The following is a 20547-nucleotide window of genomic DNA, read 5'->3' on the forward strand; positions in this document are numbered from 1 at the left end:
CGAATAGACCTATTTTTTCTTTTGAGAGGGTTTTTCCACATAGATTCCCGTAACTAATTCCAATAGTCCAATGCCCAGAACTCAGCTGTGAACTCGCATCAGCCTTCACAAGTGTCCCTATGGTCTAACCATCACCAGTTCCTTCACAACAGTTGTTCAGCACCTCTGCTTTAGGCATTATGGGTCAACACTTGCATTGGAAAAGCAAGAAAATAAACATGATTTATTTCCTCAAACTGATTTTCATTATGTCAGTGCAATAGTCAGTGAGGCCCCGCTGAGCATTTCCCCCAAACTGCTGGGAGGAATACTGCTATTTACAGTTAGCCATCCATTCATCCACCCATCCGTCCGTCCATCTATCTATCTAGTCCTTCCTCAAACTTAAGTTTATCACAAGAAATCAACTCAATAAACCTGTCCGTGACTGCCCTCTAGTGCTCAAGATTGTTAAAAAAGGTGAGATATTTTATGAAGGACATTTGAAACAAAAACTTTTATTATTATGTGTCATAATTCACATTTTGAGTTCAGCTATTTTAACTCTGCTAGCAGAGTTGTGGTGCTTTCTCATAAAGCTCAGCTTGATAGACATACAATATAACTTATCTATTTCAGAACCACCAGAGACAACAGTCAAACCCACCAGAGGAACATGGATCTTACTCTTAAACAGTGTTAGGGCACTTCTCCAAAATCACGCTCACCCTTATTCCTTACATACATTGTCCATACTTACAGCTTTGTTTGATATATTTCCGTTACAATAATAACTACAATCACCTTCATTAAACCATTTTCATCGTTTACACTTACACTGCACTTACTTTAACCATCTCCAAGTTCACTTTTCACTTATAGCTTTCATCTAAATATCCCTCTTTCATGGATCAACTAAAAATAGAATTAGTGAACACCAGGATCTACATGATGCTCATAAAAAAAAACAGTAAGGAAGACAAAGATGACAGATTACATTGTTCCTGATTTTGCAGCAGCCTGATCTGTGATGGCCCGGTTTTCACTCATCTGTCTTGCGGTGGTTTCATCAGCATGAGACTGGCTCATAATGGATTGTTTCTTGGTGGACTGGTTGGTGATAGACTGACTTGTGGTTGAATGGGAAGCAACAGACTGTGACGTGATGGATTTTGTGGTCTTGGCCTGCTTGAATGTGGTGTGAATAGTTTTCTTCCTCTTGACGTGGAGGATCTCCATAGCATCAGGATTGACTCCTGGCTGCTGGAACTCCTTTGTGGTCTCCGTCTGCTCGGTGGAGGATTGCTGTTGCTCCTGGAACTCCTGCTCTCTCTGGAGCATCTGAGACAGAAGGAAATTATCAAATGCATTACGGGGAGAGGAATATAGTCAAGTTGGTCATTTTAAAAAGCATGAAAATTGCTCTGTTCCAAAACATGAAGACCATAGCTAAGTTAATATGCCTTCTAAGATACCTTGTTTTAGCCAAATTCTAGAGCAGAAATTATGTTTATAAATAAACTTTTAAAGTTGGCATGAAAGGATTATGCGGCCCCACTTTATATTAGGTGGCCTTTTAAGAACTATGTACATCAAAAAACAAGTACAATGTACTTACTGTGTTCAAATTGTATTGCAAAACACCTTTGCTGATATTGAGGTGGGAAACGGGTAGAGTTAGGGACAGGTGTGGTGATATGGGTAAGTTTAAGGGTAGGGTTAGGTGTAAGGGAAGTGCCAACTGTGTAATTACAGAAATTAATTACAGACGTAATTACATGCAGGTATTGTTTAAAATGTAAGTACAATGTAAAAACATGTATGTACACAATAAGTGCATTGTATCAAATGATTAATTAAAATGTTAGTACAGTATGCTATAGATCTTATTGTGAACAATTAATCTGTGTATATGTTTTAATCTTCTGTCTTTTCCAGTCATTTAGTTCGTTTAAACCGCGCTACTGAAAGCTTGGTTTCATTTGCCTCCATTTTGAGTGCAACACCCACATCTCAGGGTGTCTTTGGTTCAATTAAACGAACCCTGGTGCGATTGCTCTGTCAGTGCGGTTCATTGAACATGTGTGAACGCTGCCATCCGAACCCTGGAGCGCACCGAACAAGCGAACCGAGACCGCTGAAAAGATGGGTCTCAGTCCACTTCCAAACGAACTCTGGTGCGGTTCGAATGAAGTATGAACGTAACACGGACCAAAGACATGTAAACAGACCAAAAACAGGAAGATGAGACTCTAAAAAGGACAGAATGTTCACATGTATATTTTTCTCGTAAGTTTGCCCATCATAGTTTGGTACAGGCACCAGAACCGCGTCGCTGTTTTGACTCCTTTACACTATTTATAAGCTCTTCAAGAGTTCTCAACTGATCAAAATACCATCATATGTAGGCCATGCACATACAATGAGCGCATTTAGCCTAGCACGCAGCATTGTTTTGGATGTTCGAAAAGCACAAAATCGAAATGTAGCGATGTCATAAAAGCAGACCAGTCAGGTTGTGAATGTATCCCTACGCTTTTAGGTTCAGAGATAAAAATGCCAATCTGAAAGCTAATCGGACCAGGACTGAACTTTTTTTTGGTTTTGGTCCAGACCAAGCAAACCGAACTAAGGGTGTGAACACACCATTAAAATCGAATCAACAACCAATGCATAGAACCAAGCTCCTGGCCTACTTTTCTTTTTCTTTTTTTGGTAATCCGTTACACTCGGATGTACATCACGATCACAATACGGAAAAAAAGATACTACTTGTGTTTCATTGCGACTTTAAATTTCATTCAATACTAAAAGTGTCAATATTTTTTTTCAGTTTTATAAAAAATTGATTATATCCAATATTTGTGTATGTTACGTATTTTTTATGCTTAGAGTATTGTGCTGTTAGGTTAGCAACATGCTAGCATCTTGACTTCTTCTTAAGCTTAAGCTAGCATCTTAAGCGATTACTTATGAGGTTCCATGATGGTTAGGATGCTAATAATGCAGCTCACTAGGGTTTGAAACAGAGCAAATAATCATATTCAGATAATGAGAAATATTGTGAGGTAGAGTTCTGTCTCACCATTAGATGCTGATACTGAGCGATAGCCTCATCAGTGGTTACTCCTTCGGCAAGGCCCAGTTCTGCTGCACGGCGGGCCATTTCTACCTTAAGAGAGCCTGGTGGGGTCCAGCCCACACCTTTAATCCAGTTCAGATCTGATTTGTAGTTGACCTGCAACCAGAGCCGGGACCATTAAACTTGCTACATGAGGACAACTATAAGAACAATTGATTTATCTGAGAAACTGAGAAAGAAATCTAAGAAAGAAAGTGTCGCGTGTCAACCACATGTCATCAGAGACATTAGCATACAATGGCATCAATACAATATTTCATAACATTTTTAATCATCCCAAAACTCAGTTCTCACATCGCTCTGCAGCTGGTAGGCTTGTTTAGCGTGTTTGACGTTGAGCTGATTAGCATCACAGGTGTAGTCATGGAGATGCTGGCGATAGTTGACGTTGCTGAACTGAGCCTGGCTCTTCTTAGCATGTTGGAAATCAGGCTGGTCAGTATGGATCTTAAACTGAGAGCGTGTCTCCTGGGACTGCTTCTTGTACACATTGTTGCTCTGGAGTTTCCCTACAGCCAATGAGTGTTTCATCTTGGGGTCATCCTCAACGCTGAGGAGGCCCACCTGATGGCCCTTGTCTTTGACAAATGCCTCCTTATAGCGGAACTGAGAAGGAATGGTACAACATATATTACATTCAAATTCTGAAGTTGGGTTTTACTTAATGAAACAGTACAGTTAAACATTGGCAGATTAACATTTAGATTTTTACTTACATCACTAGCAATTTCTCTAGAGGCCTTGGCTGTCTGGAAGGGAATAGCGTCTAACCTGAGGTCATAACCTGCAGACTTCACCAGTTCACCTGATGTTTTATACACTTTCTGCAAAGTGAAAGAGAAAAAGAGCATAGACAATATTAAAGGATGTACACTATCATTTTTTTTATGTATTTGCAAGAAGTCTCTTATGCTCACCAAGGCTGCATTTTATGATCAAAAGTGCAGTAATATTGTTACAATTTAAAATACTTTTTCTATTTTAATACACTTTAAAATGTAAATTACTCCTGTGATGATAAAAAGCTGAATTATCAGCATCATTACTCCAGTCTTCATCTTTCAGAAATAATTCTAATATGCTGATTTTCTACCAAAGAAACATTTATTATTATTATCAATGTTGAAAACAGTTGTTTTGCTTAATATTTATGTGGAAACCAGTATTTTTTAAAATAAATTAATACTTTTGTTCAGCAAGGACACATTCATTTAATAAAATATGGCAGCGTAGACTTTTTAAAATGCTACAAAAGAATTCTAATTTTAAATAAAAACTGTTATTTTGAACTCTCTACTCAAAAATGTCTAAATTTCTATTAAAAAAAATGTATCTTGGTTTCCACAAATATATTATGCAGCAAAAACAGTTTTCAACATTTATAATAATAAGAAATGCCTCTTGAGCACCAAATCAGCATATTAGAATGATTTCTGAAGGATCATGTGACACTGAAGACTGGAATAATGATGCTGAAAATTCAGCTTTGCCATCACAAGAATAAATTATATTTAAGTATATATATATATATATATTAAAAGTTATTCTAAATTGTAATATTTCACAATAATAATGTTTTACTGTATTTTTTATCAAATAAATGCAGCTTTGGTGAGCATAAGATACCTCTTGTAAGAGACCCAAAAAAAACGTACATTGCTAATTTGCTGAGCGTTGATCTTTGCTCTGATGAAGTCAGGATGATCAGTGTGTAATGTGTATTTGTGCATAGAGTCAGAGTCTCCAGACTTGTACATCCTCTGAAACAGGACAAATGTCTTGTTATTCACATTACCCAAAACAATCACTGGCTACACACACATTGAAGCAAGCATGCTGGGTGAAGCTTACCTCACTACACAGCATGTTGCTGTTCTTTGCATGAAGGATATCTGGTGAATCAGCAATTTGAGTGAACTTCAGACTGTCAGGATGCTGACGGTACTTCTTCTACAGAGGGTAACATTGAAGTGAAGCATTTAATTATTAACCATGTTTTTACGCGGTATGATTTTATTATAGTAGGCTATCAAAATTACGACTGTAAATGCCCAACCCCACTCGCAACCCATTTTATTTCTGTGTTCACTTCACTAATTTGAGTGAAGCAGCTTATTTAAAAAGAAAATCAATTGATTGTAGTGTGAAAAGTGGACGTTCCATACCAAAATGAACCTAGATCTAAAATTGATGAATGATTACATGTTAAATTGAAGTGCAACTTACATCACTAATGAGGTCTCCGGCTTTCTTTGCAGACTCCAACTGGGGTGCGCCTATTGAATCCCAAGCCACTCCCTTCATGAAGTTCAGATCTGATTTGTATACATTCTTTGAAAAGACAAAGAAGACTAGATTATAATGCTTGTATTGATGCTTTGCCTTGTCGCGCCTTTATGGTATAAAGACAAAACTCAAGATCAGGATCTTAATCTTTTATGGCTTTACTCTTTCTCACCTGGCTCTGCAGGTCATATGCCTTTTTGGCCCACTGCACCTTTATATCATCAGGTAGGACTGTGTAAGAGTGGATGTGAGTCTTGTAATCCTGGTCGCTGGCTAAGGCCTGGGCTTTCTTGGCTTGAACCAAGTTCACCATGTCTAGAGGCAGCTTATACTGGCCGCTGGTGGACAAAGCGCCTTTGCGATAATGCTGGTCACTGTGCAGACGACCCATCTCCATGCAGTGCGTTAGGTGCGGGTCCTCCAGAACGCTACGAGATCCGATGTGCTTGCCCTTCTCCAATACATGGTTGTGCTTGTATTGAACCTATCAAGGCAAAGGAAGTGAATATGTTCAACTGGATGTTGGTATACATGTAGAAAACGCTAGTTGCCACAAACTTGGCGGCATGATTGCTTATGTTGATGCTTAATGCAGAGCTGTTTTTGCCCATAAACGTTTGTGTGTAAATTTAGAGAGGGTAATCTTACATCACTAGCAATGCTGGTGGAGGATTTTGCAGCCTGGAAAGGGATATCCTTCATGGTGAGTTTATAACCCTGAGCTCTTAGCACATGCCATGACTCCTTGTACTTAACCTGAAATAAAACAGAAAATGTTAAAACTTTTGGCTCTAATGTCTTCGACTCGTTCTTTAGAATATCTTTAAATTGAGCTATCAACTTCAGTTAAGAATAGTGGATTTTATGATATCCATAAACACAAAAATAGACTTGGAAGGCTCATCTTACATCACTGAAGTTAGCAGCGTTAATCTTGGCCTGGGTGATTTCAGGTCTTTCAGCAGTAATGGTGTAGTTGTGCCTGAAGTTCTCTCCCTTTTCTTTGTACAAGCGCTAAATAAAATCAGAACACAAGACATTATAACCTCTCTTTCACTGCAAAACACAGAAAATAATGCATGTCCACCTACCTCATTAGTGATCTTGTTACTGGTCTTAGCATGCACAATATCCTGAGAATCGGTGACAGACGTGTGTTTGAAAGAGTAGGGTTGCTGGCGATACTTTTTCTGTTAGGCAAAAGACATAAATACATATATAATGTGAATTAAAAATACATACACTACCGTTCAAAGGTTTGGAGATGGTACAATCTTTTAATGTTTTTGAAAAAAGTCTCTTACGCTCAACAAGTCTGCATTTATTTGATCAAAAACATAGTAAAAACAGCAACATCGTGAAATGCTATTACAATTTAAAATAACTGTTTTGTAGCTTAATATATTTTAAAATGTCATTTATCTCTGTGATGGAAAAGAGATGAGTACACTCCGACCTAGCCGTTACACAACTAACCAACATAATGGATAAGTAATTTGGACCTTTTCTTATTAGACCTCTTATAAGTTTAAGAGGATGTAATTTTCCTGCATATATATTTGTTGCTTTTTTTTTGCTCTTCACAGAGATCAGTCACTCCGACCTAGCCGTTACACAACTAACCAACATAATGGATAAGTCATTTGGACCTTTTCTTATTAGACCTCTTATAAGTTTAAGAGGATGTACTTTTACTGCATATATATTTGTAGCTCTTTTTTTGCTCTTCACTTCTGATTCTTCTACCTCTCCTTTCATTCTGCCGCAAATATCTTACTTCTTTTGTCCTTCTTTCCCTATACTCTTCATAATCTTCATCTGTTAGATACAATACTTTGGATTTTATGATAAACTATTATGTACACTTCAAAAAATGCTCTTATTATTTGGTATTTTTTTCTTGTTTCCAGTCCAAATATCAAATTTTTTTAACTCAAGATGCGTTTACTAGATAAGTAAAATGACATAAGATATTTGTTCTTGTTTTCTGGGGAAAAAATCTAAATGAAGTGAGTTTTTGCTTAAAACAAACTAAATTATCTGCCAATGGGGTAAGAAAAATAATAGTATTTCTGTTTGGGACAGATACAAGAAACAAGATTTCAATTAGAAACAATATTATTTTTTTTAATACTAAATAAAAGTATTAATTTCTTTTTAAAAAATCTTAATGAGCCCAAACTTTTGAACAGCCGAGCAGATGACCATGCTGGATCAAAGTGTTGACTTTTAAATAAATCGATAATACATTTAAATACATTCATACCTCACTGATTAGATCTGTGGCCCTTTTGGATCCCTCAATCTGTAAGGCACCGGTGGCAATCCAAGCCGCACCACGAAGGTAGTTCAGATCAGAGCGGTAGATTTTCTGTTGTATAAACACAATGTTCAAGAGAACTCAACTTTCAGAGGCATTTGTATCCATTCTAGTGCAAATAAACTGAATTAGACATTACCTCACTCTGCAGTTCATATGCTCTCTTGGCAGCCTGCACTTTGAGGTCATCGGGCAGTGTTGTGTACTTGTGTAATGTAAGTCTGTAGTCCTGATCACTGATCAGTGATTGAGCCTTCTTAGCATGGAGCACGTCCAACATATCCATTGGTAGATGGAACTGAGAATGCCCCTTAGAAGAGTCTTTTCTGTATTTGAGCTAAGAAGAGAGAAAGTTGATCAATCACTTGAGCATGAGCTCTCAAACTCACATTCATGGTACTTCATTTGGTTGTATCCTTGATGGAATACTCACATCACTTTGTATATTTGTGGCATGCACAGAGTGAGCCATGTTTATGTCATCCTGTAGTCCCTTTAGCCCAATCATCTTCCCTTTTGTCTTCTCAAACTGTGCCTTGTACTTTTGCTGGAGGAAAACATTTTATACAGTTAGATAAACAGACAGCAGAAACTGTAGTTCATCCTTATTGTGTACAAAATACTCACATCACTGAAGATATCTGCAGACGATTTGGCTGCTTGGAATGAAATAGCATCCAAGCGCAACTTGTAGCCACCATCTTTGATCTTTGTCCAGGACTCTTTGTAACGTGACTATATGAAAAGAATTCTACTTTTAACAATTTAATGTGGAAATGCAATTGTTTGTGCATGTTTTAATAGCTTCTGAAACAGAAACAGCAGTGTGTGTAATGGATTCTCACCTCACTGAGGTTCATGGCGTTGATCTTAGCTTGCACATGCTCTGGAATATCTCCAATCAGTGTGTACTTGTGCATTTCGTTCTCTCCTTTCTTTCTGTATAATCTCTGTCAACATGAAGATCACATACGTGAAGAAGAAATGCAACATTTAACAATTCATAGATTCAAATACTTATCCGTAGAAAAGACGTACATCAAGAACCAGTTTGCTGCTGATTTTGGCCTGGACCATCTCTGGTGTATCCTCCACGCTGGTGAACTTCAGAGCACTCACATTCTGTCTGTATTTATTCTGGAACGTATACAGGTCATGGCAAAGATTTATATTCACTTTCAGTGCTGGGAGATGTAGAGTGTTTTAAATTGAACGGTCTCTTGGGTGTAAAGCCCTCAAGGTCTTTCATTTCAAGGACGATTTGCTTCAATCATTTCATAATACCTTTTAACAAATGCATAATTGAACTGTTAACCCCAGGCATGTGCTTTTTTATTTTAGCTGAGTTCAACATCTATACTCAAAGTGAAGTGCATCTAATAATAGTCATGGATGAGCCTAACATAATAATGTTTCTCTGTTTTACATTTTTCAAAGTCTTAAAACCTTCAGTTTATTCCGAGGTTAAAACGCATACAAAAATATTATTTAGTAAATGAGTATATAAAATAACTCTTATTTAATCAAATACTCTTTTAGTCTACAATGTCACATTTGTAAATACATAATAACCTAAAAATAAATGAGTTGAAAATATAGGCCTAATAGTTAATATAGTTCTCAGCCATGTTTGCTGAGACAAGGGTTCTTAATAAATTATACAAGGTGCTTATGAGCTGATGAAATAGTTAATTCCTATTCCTATCCCTGCTAAATATAAGCCCAGTCATCACTTAAGCTATTTGCTTTGCAAGCATTACATAACTGATCTCCAAGTGGTTATGCATGCTTTACAATTTTGGAGGGTCCTGCATATGACCTAGGAATCTAGTGAGCTGAAAGAGCTGAAAGATGAAAAACTATGACATTTAGTGTGTATGGTTGGTCATGTTCATGAGAGGTTGATATGTACCTCACTGGCCAGATCTGTAGCTTTTCTGGCCTGCCGTATATCAAGAGATCCAGTGGTCTCCCATCCCACCCCTTTCATCCAGTCCAGGTCAGAGCGATACTTTTTCTGTGAAGAAAACAAAGCATTGCATTTAACATTACAAGTCATTGGCTTTACAAGCCATTCAATTGAATGCTGGGTTCTTACATCACTCTGTTGGCCGTAGGCTTTCTTGGCCCATTCCAGTTGCATATCACTGGGCAGGAGGGTATATTTGTGCAAAAAGGTTTTGTAGTTTTGTTCAGTGGCCAGTTCCTGGGCTTTCTTGGCATGGGTGAGTGTCATCATATCGAGTGAGGAACTGTATTTGGTCTTGTTGTCTTCATACTCTTTCTTGTAGTTTAGGTCACTCTGGAGTTTAGTGGCCTGGGCCGAATGGGCCATCTGAGAATCACCTGACACAGTCTTCACCCCGATCATCTTGCCTTTTGTCATCTCATATTCTTGCTTGTACTTCACCTACATAAAAGGAATATCAGGAGATTAGATTATAAGTCACGATGCTTAAGATTTCAGTGTCTAGTTGAGTGCCAAGTGAGTAATGTGTATCAGTAGAGTGTTTGGTCACTCACATCACTGGCGAGATCTCTCGTTGATTTAGCTGCGAGAATTGAAAGCGTGTCCAAGCCTAGCTCAAAACCCTTCTCTCTCTGCTCCTCCCAATTACTCTTATATGCTTTCTGAAAATCACCAATGCAATGTTGATTAAAAGCAGGCGGTGGGTTGTTAGTTCTTGTGCAGGTTATTGGTGCAACATAAGTACAGGTTCATGTGATTCAGTTCATACCCCACTGAGAAGCTCTGCATTAGCTTTGGCTTGCTTGAAAAGAGGCTCATCTTTGCTCATAGTGTACTGGTGCATTGTCTGCTCAGTGCCCGCCTTGTACGTCAGCTGAGGATGAGAAAACACCAAACAATCTCAGATATAGGACTCCAGTTAAATGTCCACTGAGGAAATAAATATTCAATGGGATTGATCATATCTTACGCCACTCTGTAGTTCCTGGCTCTTCTTGGCATGTATGATGGAAGGAGTGTCTGCCACTTGTGTGAATTTCACACTGTCCGCCTTCTGGCGATACCTTTTCTGTATAGAGGTGAAAATGCAGCAGGATATATTTAACAGGATGTTTTTACTGTTAAAAAGCCTAGGCTTTGCGAGTCTAACCAGCAGGGAATACACATTTTGTAATCACCAACCTCACTGAGTAGGTCTCCTGCCTTTTTGGCTTGTTCCACATCCATGCAGCCATCAGCCTCCCATCCGACTCCTTTCATCCAGGTCAGGTCTGAACGGTACTGGTTCTAAAAAGAGCCAAATCAAATATCCATTTAGCATGCATAAATGAATGCACATCATGTGTATCATTCTACTCTGGTCTTGCATATAGACACGCATTCGTCTTCTTACATCACTCTGCAGTTGGTAAGCTTTCTTAGCTTGCTGCACTTTCATGTCATCAGGCAGGACGGTATAATCGTGTAACTTCTTCCTGTAGTCCAAATCACTCGCCAGGGCTTGAGCCTTTTTAGCATGACTCAGATTCACCATGTCCAGAGGAAGGTGGAACTTGGATTGTGTCTCCTTAGAACCCTTTTTATAAGCGACCTATAGCACAGAAATTTGATTTTTTTTTATAGGCCTAATAGCATTTGAAGAATCTTAGATTGAGCTCTCATGTTAATGGGAAAAATTCAGTTTTGTTTAACTTTGGCTACTCAGGCTTACCTGACTGCTAAGCTTGGCCACCTGAAGGGAGTGCAGTGTTTTAGAGTCACTCACATCCATTCCAATGGCTTTGTCCTTGTTCTTTGTATATGACTCCTTATACTTGATCTGTACGGCCCAAGAAATCAAATCAACGCAAGAAAACAAATTATAATGAAGTTTTACATTTAAAACATTGAATATTTGATTCTTACATCACTAGCCAGATCTCGAGAGGCTTTGGCAGCTTTGAGTGTCAGTGTATCCATGCCGATATCACATGCTCTGGATTTGTTCTTCTCCCAGTCTTCTTTGTATTTGATCTGTGAATGTGCAGAAAGAAAGTGATTAACAATGCAGTCAACACCGGTGAACTATTTATATATGGATGACAAACAATGTGCCGAGGCTGTGGAATGTGTGAGGATGAACGTGATTTAACCAAGAGCAACGTGTTGAAACATCTTTGTTGATCCTGGAACAACATTCCAATCAACCAATCAGATTTAAGGGACAGTTTTAGAGTTGATGTCAAGTTTAGGCTTACAACAAGGGTTAGATGCTCCTACATCAGTTTTGTTCACCTATAATTACCCTCTGATTTTAGGGATAATTTATGGGTAGGATTATGATGAGGGGTACGGATAGTGTTAGGACTAAATTTTTGGACAGGAATGTTGTTCCAGGATCAACAAAATATGTTCCAGGAAAAAAAAATGTGTGTGTGTGAGCATAGCCTTACATCACTGACAAGTTCTGCATTGGCTTTGGCCTTCTTAATTTCTGGTGTATCTTGAGATAATGTATACTGTGACTTTGTCTTCTCATAGTTGGCTTTGTAGTTCAGCTTGAATGAGAGAGAGATTATATGTAAGGCATACAGTAGATATGTTATATTAAATCCACTTAAACACTCAATGACAAGAGCAATTGATGCTTACATTGCTGAGCTGATGAGCATTGATTCTGGCTTGCACAATTTCAGGAGTGTCCGTAACCTGGCTATATTTCAGCTTGTCGATATGTTGTCGGTAGTTTTTCTGTGTGGGGCAAAAAGGACGTCCATTTAGATTAGCTTGCATGTTTACAAGCGTGAAGCTAATTTGTAAGGCTAAAAAACACTGTTCAAGGATGGCATTATTACTGAAAGGCAAGTTCTATACACTCTAATACATGAGGTGCAACAAGAACGACAGACTTACATCTTTGAGCGGCTCCAGTTTTTTCTGTGACTGATAAGACGGGGTGATGGTGGCTGGATAGTTGTACTCACCCTGCACGTTCTTCTCCTGCTCATATTCTGATTTGTAGGAAATCTGAAATTAGATGGTATTAGAGAATATGTAAGCACACTGCACTATGCCTGGTAATTAAAAAAATAGGAGAAATAATATGTTCAGAAAAACTTACATCACTGGCAAGCTTTCTGACGTTCATGGCATGCATGGTCTTCTTGTCGATGCCACCCCCCTCATAGTGTCCCTTCATGTGATTGGTGTATTTCTCTTTGTATTTATTCTGCAATCACAGAGTGAATGAGCATGCATATGACTGCACAAAAGTGCCCCGCACAGTAACACCTTAAATATAGAATACGCTGTCATTTTTTGGATATAGCAGTCACATAATTGATGAGGCACTCACATCACTGGTATAATTGGCGATCTTTGACACATTCTTGAACTGTGGCGTCTCGCAGTAGTTGATGCTGTGGCCTTTTGTGTTCTCAAGGTCCTTCTTGTATTCAACCTGTATAATGGGAGGATATCTGTGTCATGTAGACAATGATATTGAATTTCAAGCATCTATCGCTTGTGGTGAACTTTATGCTCTGCATACAGAAAACCATGTGACATTTGCTCGTAAATCAGGGTATATTGTTTATGGCATCATCAGGTATACACTTTGGCATGCAGAAATATCTACTGGTCGAGTGAGAGGGTCAAAATAGAATGATGATGTGGCCAATGGGCTTGCATGTTCTCTTTGTTTATGTCTGTGGGTGGCTGGGCTCAGTAGGAGGGCTCATGGGATGTAGGGAATGCAGGTGTGGAGACGTTATGTCTGGCAAAGCCGGTGACAGATGAGTTCACTGATCCTCTCTTTCTCTTTTAGCACTTGTGCATCCTAAAATGCCTCAGAAGCCCATGTTACAAATCTAGAGTTAACTAATCAAGGCTGTTTCCAAATATCTTTTACAGGAGATTCAAATTAAAATGCCCCATTCACCTGTACCTCTTCTCAACTTATTTAGGCAATGAACCAAGGGCATAAGCCGCTCACCTCGCTCATAAGCTTGTTGATCTTGCGTGCACTCTTCAGAGTCAGGTTGTCCTCAGTGTTTAAAGTGTGGTATGCAGAAGATCCCTTCATCTTCTTCAAATCCTTCTTGTATTTCAGCTGCAGGTTAAAAATGGAGAGAGACAGGGGTAAGGAGGGTGTTCAAACACAACAATACCAGAAAGAGCTCAATCTACAGGAACCCTGTCTGTCAGGATGAATTCCTGTGACATGAGAGAACATACACAATCAGTCATTTAGACAGTCAGTATGTCTAAATACGTCCTTTTGATACCTCTAGAGCGACAACACTGGATTCTTGGTGGGAGTCGTGAGAGAAAATGTGCATATTCCACTCAGTGATGACAGGCCATGGTGACAAAATACCCACCAGTGTTATTTTAGTATTATCTATACACTATTATAGTTTTATTTATATCTTGAATTAGCTTTTACTTTTCTATGTTCTGTTTTTAGTTTAATTGACATTTTGTTTTGTGCTTTTTGTACTTATTTTTTCAGTTTTAGTTTTTATTTATAGAGTTGTTGCCAATGCAATTTTATTTCAATTCAGCTGTATTTCAATTAACAAAAATGTTTTCAATCATTTTATTTTATTAAATTCACTGGAACACCAAAAATGACAGACCACTTCAGCAGTGGTGATACTCACATCACTGGCATTGTCATGGGCTCTCTTGGCCATCTGGTATCCAGGGGTAATCATAGCGGGGAAGCTGCCCTTGCCCTTTTGCTGTTCATATTCCTCAGTATAGGCATGCTAAAGGAATTAGAGATGTTCAATATAACCATATGGAATGATGCAACCACATATTTGTAAACCAAAGGCACTGTATGTGCAAAAGAGCATTGTGTCACCTGACTGAAGTGTTCTGCATTCTCTCTGGCCAGAGCATACTCCGCAGCCCCGGCATCAGTGCTGGCCTTGCCCTTAATCTCCTGCTCGTATTTCTGTTGATATTTCACCTGCACGAAAACAGCACTGATTTTACATCAATCACGAACATGCAGCTGGCATTTACATGCAATCACACATTTGGACACTTACTTTGCTGGCCATCTCGCCTGCTTTTTTGGCCACCTGGTATCCAGGAGTGAAGTGGGCAGGAAAACTGCCTTTTCCCCTCTGCTGTTCATAGTCCTCATTGTAGACATACTTTTTCCGTGGAAGGAGACACAAAATTAGGATATATGGAGAGTACTATTCAGCTACAAAGAATTTTCAAATTCTATTCACTTACATCACTGACGATCTTCCCTTGATTTCTAGCTAGTAGCACGTCAGGAGTGTCCGTCACAGCGGTGTACTTTGACACTCGTTCTTCATGGCCTTTCTTATACTCCAACTAAATAAAAAAGCAAGGAATAAAAAACTCATACTGGACCTGGTACGAAAGAAACTGCACTTTTGCAACGGAACTGTTTTGCTTACATTGCTAGCCAGTGTATTGGCTTTCTTTGCCATTTCATATCCTGGAGTGATCATGGCTGGAAAACTACCCTTTCCTTTAGATTGCTCATATTCTTCTGTGTATTTCACCTGTAAATCAACATAACATACAATTTGTGCAATAAGAGGAAATCCACCAATTGAACCTGCACAATCGATTTAGCCTCAGTGGCCACTGCAACATCTGGTACAATGCAGTTTATGGAAATTAAGCACAAAATGAAATCTTTATGAAGTGTAACAGAACAGGACAAAGCTTTGTCGATAATCACACTAAAGGTATTTAAAGCTTCTCATTTATAAAATGTTAAGTTTTAATATAAAATACAGTCAGGTCCATAAATATTGGGACATCGACACAATTCTAGTCTTTTTGGCTCTATACACAACCACAATGGATTTTAAATGAAACGAACAAGATGTGCTTTCACTGCAGACTTTTAGCTTTAATTTAAGGGTATTTACAGGTATCAGGTGAACGGTGTAGGAATTACAATAGTTTGAATATGTGCCTCCCACTTTTTAAGGGACCAAATGTAATGGGACAATGGGCTGCTCAGCTGTTCCATGGCCAGGTGTGTGTTATTCCCTCACTATCCCATTTACAAGGAGCAGATAAAAGGTTCAGAGTTCATTTCAAGTGTGCTACTTGCATTTGGAAACTGTTGCTGTCTACTCTCAATATGAGATCCAAAGAGCTGTTACTATCAGTGAAGCAAGCCATCATTAGGCTGAAAAAACAAAACAGAGAGATAGGAAAAACTTTAGGTGTGGCCAAATCAACTGTTTGGAACATACTTAAAAAGAAAGAACGCACCGGTGAGCTCAGCAACACCAAAAGACCCGGAAGACCACGGAAAACAACTGTGGTGGATGTCCGAAGAATTCTTTCCCTGGTGAAGAAAACACCCTTCACAACAGTTGGCCAGATCAAGAACACTCTCCAGGAGGTAGGTGTATGTGTGTCAAAGTCCTCACCAGAGTAAATACAGAGGGTTCACCACAAGATGTAAGCCTCAAAAACAGGAAGGCCAGATTAGAGTTTGCCAAACAACATCTAAAAAAGCCTTCACAGTTCTCGAACAACATCCTATGTACTGATGAGACCAAGATCAACTTGCACCAGAGTGATGGTGAAGAGAAGTGTATGGAGAAGGAAAGGAACTGCTCATGATCCAAAGCATACCACCTCATCAGTGAAGCATGGTGGTGGTAGTGTCATGGTGTGGGCATGTATGGCTGCCAATGGAACTGGTTATCTTGTATTTATTGATGATGTGACGGCTGACAAAAGCAGCAGGATGAATTCTGAAGTGTTTCAGGCAATATTATCTGCTCATATTCAGCCAAATGCTTCAGAACTCATTGGACGGCGCTTCACAGTGCAGATGGACAATGACCCGAAGCATACTGAGAAAGCAACCAAAGAGTTTTTTTAAGGGAAAGAAGTGGAATGTTATGCAATGGCCAAGTCAATCACCTGACTTGAATCCGATTGAGCATGCATTTCACTTGCTGAAGGCAAGACTGAAGGGAAAATGCCCCAAGAACAAGCAGGAACTGAAGACAGTAGCAGTAGAGGCCTGGCAGAGCATCACCAGGGATGAAACCCAGCGTCTGGTGATGTCTATGCGTTCCAGACTTCATGATGTAATTGACTGCAAAGGATTTGCAACCAAGTATTAAAAAGTGGAAGTTTGATTTATGATTGTTAATCTGTCCCATTACTTTTGGTCCCTTAAAAAGTGGGAGGCATATATACAAACTGTTGTAATTCCTACACCGTTCACCTGTAAATACCCTCAAATTAAAGCTATAAGTCTGCAGTTAAAGCACATCTTGTTCGTTTATTTTCAAATCCATTGTGGTGGTGTATAGAGCCAAAACGATTAGAATTGTGTCGATGTCCCAATATTTATGGACCTGACTGTACTAAAAGGTTGCATTTACTATACATATAATATACTACATTATGATATTAGTTTGTATTTGATCATTAAAAATATGACATAAAGAATTTGCTACTACCAGTTTGCTATGGACAAAATAGTATACCATAACCTCACAAAAATGGTGTAAAGATTCTTGAATGCCATTTCAATGTCAGAAGTCATAAATTTGTCCTTACATCACTGGCCAATGAGACTCCAGTCTTGGCATGTAACATCTCAGGTGAGTCTGCTACAGAGGTAAACTGCGTCACACGCTCTTCATGGCCTCGTTTGTATTCCACCTGCAGCCCAAATTACCACGTCAGGTCACCCTTTGTAATACATCATCATTATTTATCCATTTATTGATGCAGCAAAAGATAGCAAGGGCCTCATTTTTCAAAGCATTTGCCCTTTGAGTCAGAATCAGAACACTCACATCACTAATGGTCTTCTGTGCCTGGGTCACACGTACGATTTCCTGGCTGGTAACGCTGCCCGAGTAAAATGACTGTTGGCCCACAAATTCAGTTTGGTAACCTTGCTGCTTTTAGAAAGATTAGAAACCAGTCATGTGTTGAAGTCCATGGCTAAACTTAAAATTAATGGATTTCTGTTCCTACAGTTATAGATATACTGTAGGAGGGAGGGGGTGGGGTTACTCACCTGACTGACAAGCTGGCTGGCCTTACGAGCTTGCTCGATTTCTTTTGATCTCATGTCATAGTGGAAAGTGGACATATAACGCTCCCCTTCTTCTCTATATTTATTCTAAAAAGCAGAGGGATATAAACACGGCTGTCAATGAGCTTCCTATAGGTCATATTCAAACATATTCAACATCAGTGGGTCTGGTAGGTATTTTTCTACACTGTCTTTTGATCATTTTTTGGTGATGAAATTAAATTATACGTGGGAAATGAAAGTATGTTGGTTTGCATTTTGACACTCTGAAGACCATCGCAGTGCCCAGTGACAGACAGGGCCAGCTGGGGATCTCACAGAGAGAGAGATTCAGAATAAGAGAGGGAGGGTAAGGAAGCAAGAGGAAGGAAGAGAGGTGGGCTATGTTCATGTGGTATAAATTTAAACAGCAAATACATAAAGAAGGCCAGAGAAGAGTATCATGTCACACCACAGAAATAACTGGAGAGATGCAGTTCTCATTCCAAACCTGTAGAGTCACCAGGGCCTTTGAGCTCTCCTAAAAACAGCACTTTAACACAGCTCATATAGGGGGTATTACAAGCAAAATGACCTATATTCAGTTCTTTAAATACATTTTGCTGGTAAATCAGTTAGCAAAATCCAGACTGTAAATGCACTGACCACAGCACCAGTTCAGCGTCAGGCAGCTTAAAAATCCAAACTGCAACGTTTCTCTAAATCTGTATGAATTTGTACTCTGTCCTTAGTTCCTTCACTATAGAAATTTGTCAGATGTACAGTATTTGCAATTTCAATTGAGTTTGATTGTGTTTTATGTTGTCTGCGATGTAAACAAAACCTCACCTCACTGGCTGCCGCAGATTGCTTCTTGGCGTTGATGTTGACTGGGGTCTCATAAACACTTGTAAAAGTGTTGTTCTTTGGATTATGCCTGAGATATGACAGACAAAAATTTTACAAATTATGCATTTATCCATGAAGCGATAGAAAATAATGCTGTATTGTTGAAACACTGAGCCTTAATTGTTACAAAAAAATTTGATTTGAGCCAAAAATTACCCAAAAACTTACACTTGGCAGTATGGCCTTTTCTGATGGCTGACATAATTATTGGCAGTCAGAACCATCTTACAGTCCTCACAGTGAAAACATGATTTGTGCCAATTCTGAAAGAGAAAAGAGGGACATTTCATGCAGAGCGTGAGAAAATGAAAATAACGGAATACAATTCCTCCTCCTGAAAATCTGTCCATTTTAATTGGTCTTGCTCACATTATAGAAAACATAGTTAGACTTAACTTACAAATACATTGTCTCATTATGATGATCTATCGTTTTAATTAGTATGAGTTTCGAAACACGTGGTAAAGCCTTACCTGACCAATAAGATTGATCTTCTCTGCTGGGTACACCACAAATCCGCACCTGGCGCACTTTTGAACATTCATATTTGTATCCAATTAAGACGGCAACTCCAGAGAAATATAAAAGTAACTTGTACAAACAGTACAGAAAAGCAAGGCTTCCCAGCCAGTCCCTTGTCTCAGACTCTGTCCTGTGTTAAACTTAGATCTGCTCTCTGACAGAGACCCTGTCTAGTTTATGTCAGTGGGTGCAGAGTTCCACCCTTTAGCTGTTGCCAGTCAGCTGACTGGTTGACCAGCTGTCAGTTACTTGAAAGGGGAGAGAGATGTCACTGAATTGTGATCACGGTGTTGTTCTCTTTGAGTACATTAGTCAGAGCCTACAGACATGCTCTAAATAGGTGAATGAAGTCACGGCTAGAAGGGTCATTGCACACATTATGAAATGCCTTAGTTTCTAGTAGCATATGCTATCATGGCTTTCCGTCATTTTCTCAAATAAGATGTAATTGTTCACACTACATCGGCTAACTTTAAGATATCACGATTAAGTCATTTTCAAAATATGGTGACAAGCATGTCCACTGCCAATCAGTCATCAAAAATATAACAGAAATCCAAAAAGAAAATCCTATGGTTTTGCACATTTCTATTCCACTGACATTTACAGTTTTACATTTTTTTTTACTGCAAGTCGAAACAAATTAATAATATAAATAACTATTAAAGTTATAATATAAATAAGAATGTCCCTTATGTCAAGCCAATGGTGTTATCAATGTTGAAAAAAAGTATTCTGAAAATACAAAAAGTTATAGGTCTTAGGATGAAGAGCCTGTTCAAAATGGGCACATGGTTATTTCTCATCACATTGGGATAAAAAGGCATTTATTTACTTTAAATTTAATGGGGATAATGTATTGATTTTAGTCTGGTTGATAATGTTTGTAAAATACAAACATTATTTGTATCCATCTTCACTGGAATTTGTCACTTGCTGTATTTCTGAAATAAAATAATCAAATAAGTCAAGTTGTCCCTTATGAATAGTAGGCTGCCCTCTGCTTTCATGGAAACGGAATTTAATTTAATTATTTTTTTTTTTTAATTATAAGGCAAAAATATTATAGGTACGCCATTAGGCTATAGCTAAAAGTGCTATATAATTGTAAGTAACACATATGCATGTTAAATGTGTAAAGATTAACTTTTTTTCAATAAAAAGGAAAACATTGGCCTAAACTTCAGCAATAGGCCTAAACCAGTGATGTAAAATAATGCAGCCGGCGTTTAAGGAATAAACTATTCGGGGGAAAATATAGGCTACGCAAATAGCCTGTAGCTACCCTCGTTTTGTGTTTTGAGCCAAATTTGTTTAACTTTTAGGTTATATGAATACATATCATTTGTTTCAGTTTTGTGAAAGAGTTTTCTGAACTTCAGTTC

General features: G+C 38.5%; 1 protein-coding gene across 3 annotated transcripts; it reads right to left on the bottom strand.

The window, feature by feature from the left end:
- Nucleotides 1-477: 477 nt before the first annotated feature.
- Nucleotides 478-19337, bottom strand: nrap (nebulin-related anchoring protein). 3 transcript variants are annotated; one of them, XM_079801032.1, is made up of 43 exons: nucleotides 19114-19337; nucleotides 18809-18903; nucleotides 18581-18668; nucleotides 17735-17839; nucleotides 17508-17579; nucleotides 17266-17370; nucleotides 15120-15227; nucleotides 14929-15033; nucleotides 14736-14843; nucleotides 14546-14653; nucleotides 14340-14447; nucleotides 13670-13786; nucleotides 13031-13135; nucleotides 12797-12904; nucleotides 12589-12702; nucleotides 12328-12426; nucleotides 12129-12233; nucleotides 11602-11709; nucleotides 11408-11515; nucleotides 11090-11287; nucleotides 10879-10983; nucleotides 10667-10765; nucleotides 10466-10570; nucleotides 10251-10358; nucleotides 9826-10137; nucleotides 9640-9744; nucleotides 8766-8864; nucleotides 8573-8677; nucleotides 8355-8462; nucleotides 8161-8274; nucleotides 7867-8064; nucleotides 7674-7778; nucleotides 6499-6597; nucleotides 6317-6421; nucleotides 6056-6163; nucleotides 5580-5891; nucleotides 5348-5452; nucleotides 4973-5071; nucleotides 4777-4881; nucleotides 3838-3945; nucleotides 3416-3727; nucleotides 3065-3217; nucleotides 478-1320 (listed from the first exon to the last, which is right to left on the bottom strand). In XM_079801032.1, the coding sequence occupies exons 1-43, from the start codon at nucleotides 19183-19185 to the stop codon at nucleotides 973-975; spliced, it is 5553 nt and encodes a 1850-aa protein (XP_079657158.1). In that variant the 5' UTR covers nucleotides 19186-19337; the 3' UTR covers nucleotides 478-972. The 3 variants fall into 3 exon arrangements, with proteins under 3 accessions (XP_079657158.1, XP_079657157.1, XP_079657159.1); XM_079801031.1 differs by having other exon boundaries at nucleotides 17508-17612; XM_079801033.1 differs by lacking the exon at nucleotides 10251-10358 and having other exon boundaries at nucleotides 17508-17612.
- Between the last annotated feature and the right edge of the window lie 1210 nt (nucleotides 19338-20547).

This window comes from Gobio gobio, assembly GCF_949357685.1.
Source record: "Gobio gobio genome assembly, chromosome: 20".
Taxonomy (NCBI): Eukaryota; Metazoa; Chordata; class Actinopteri; order Cypriniformes; family Gobionidae; genus Gobio; species Gobio gobio.

What these genes read in the sequence shown, in the direction of transcription:
- nrap (XM_079801031.1), bottom strand. Translation starts at nt 19,185, where the DNA reads ATGAATGTTCAAAAGTGCGCCAGGTGCGGATTTGTGGTGTACCCAGCA. An exon ending in AGATCAATCTTATTGGTCAG is followed by an intron (nt 18,904 to 19,113) that starts GTAAGGCTTTAC and finishes TTTCTCTTTCAG; the next exon opens with AATTGGCACAAATCATGTTT. An exon ending in CCTACGGCCAACAGAGTGAT is followed by an intron (nt 9,745 to 9,825) that starts GTAAGAACCCAG and finishes TTTTCTTCACAG; the next exon opens with AAAAAGTATCGCTCTGACCT.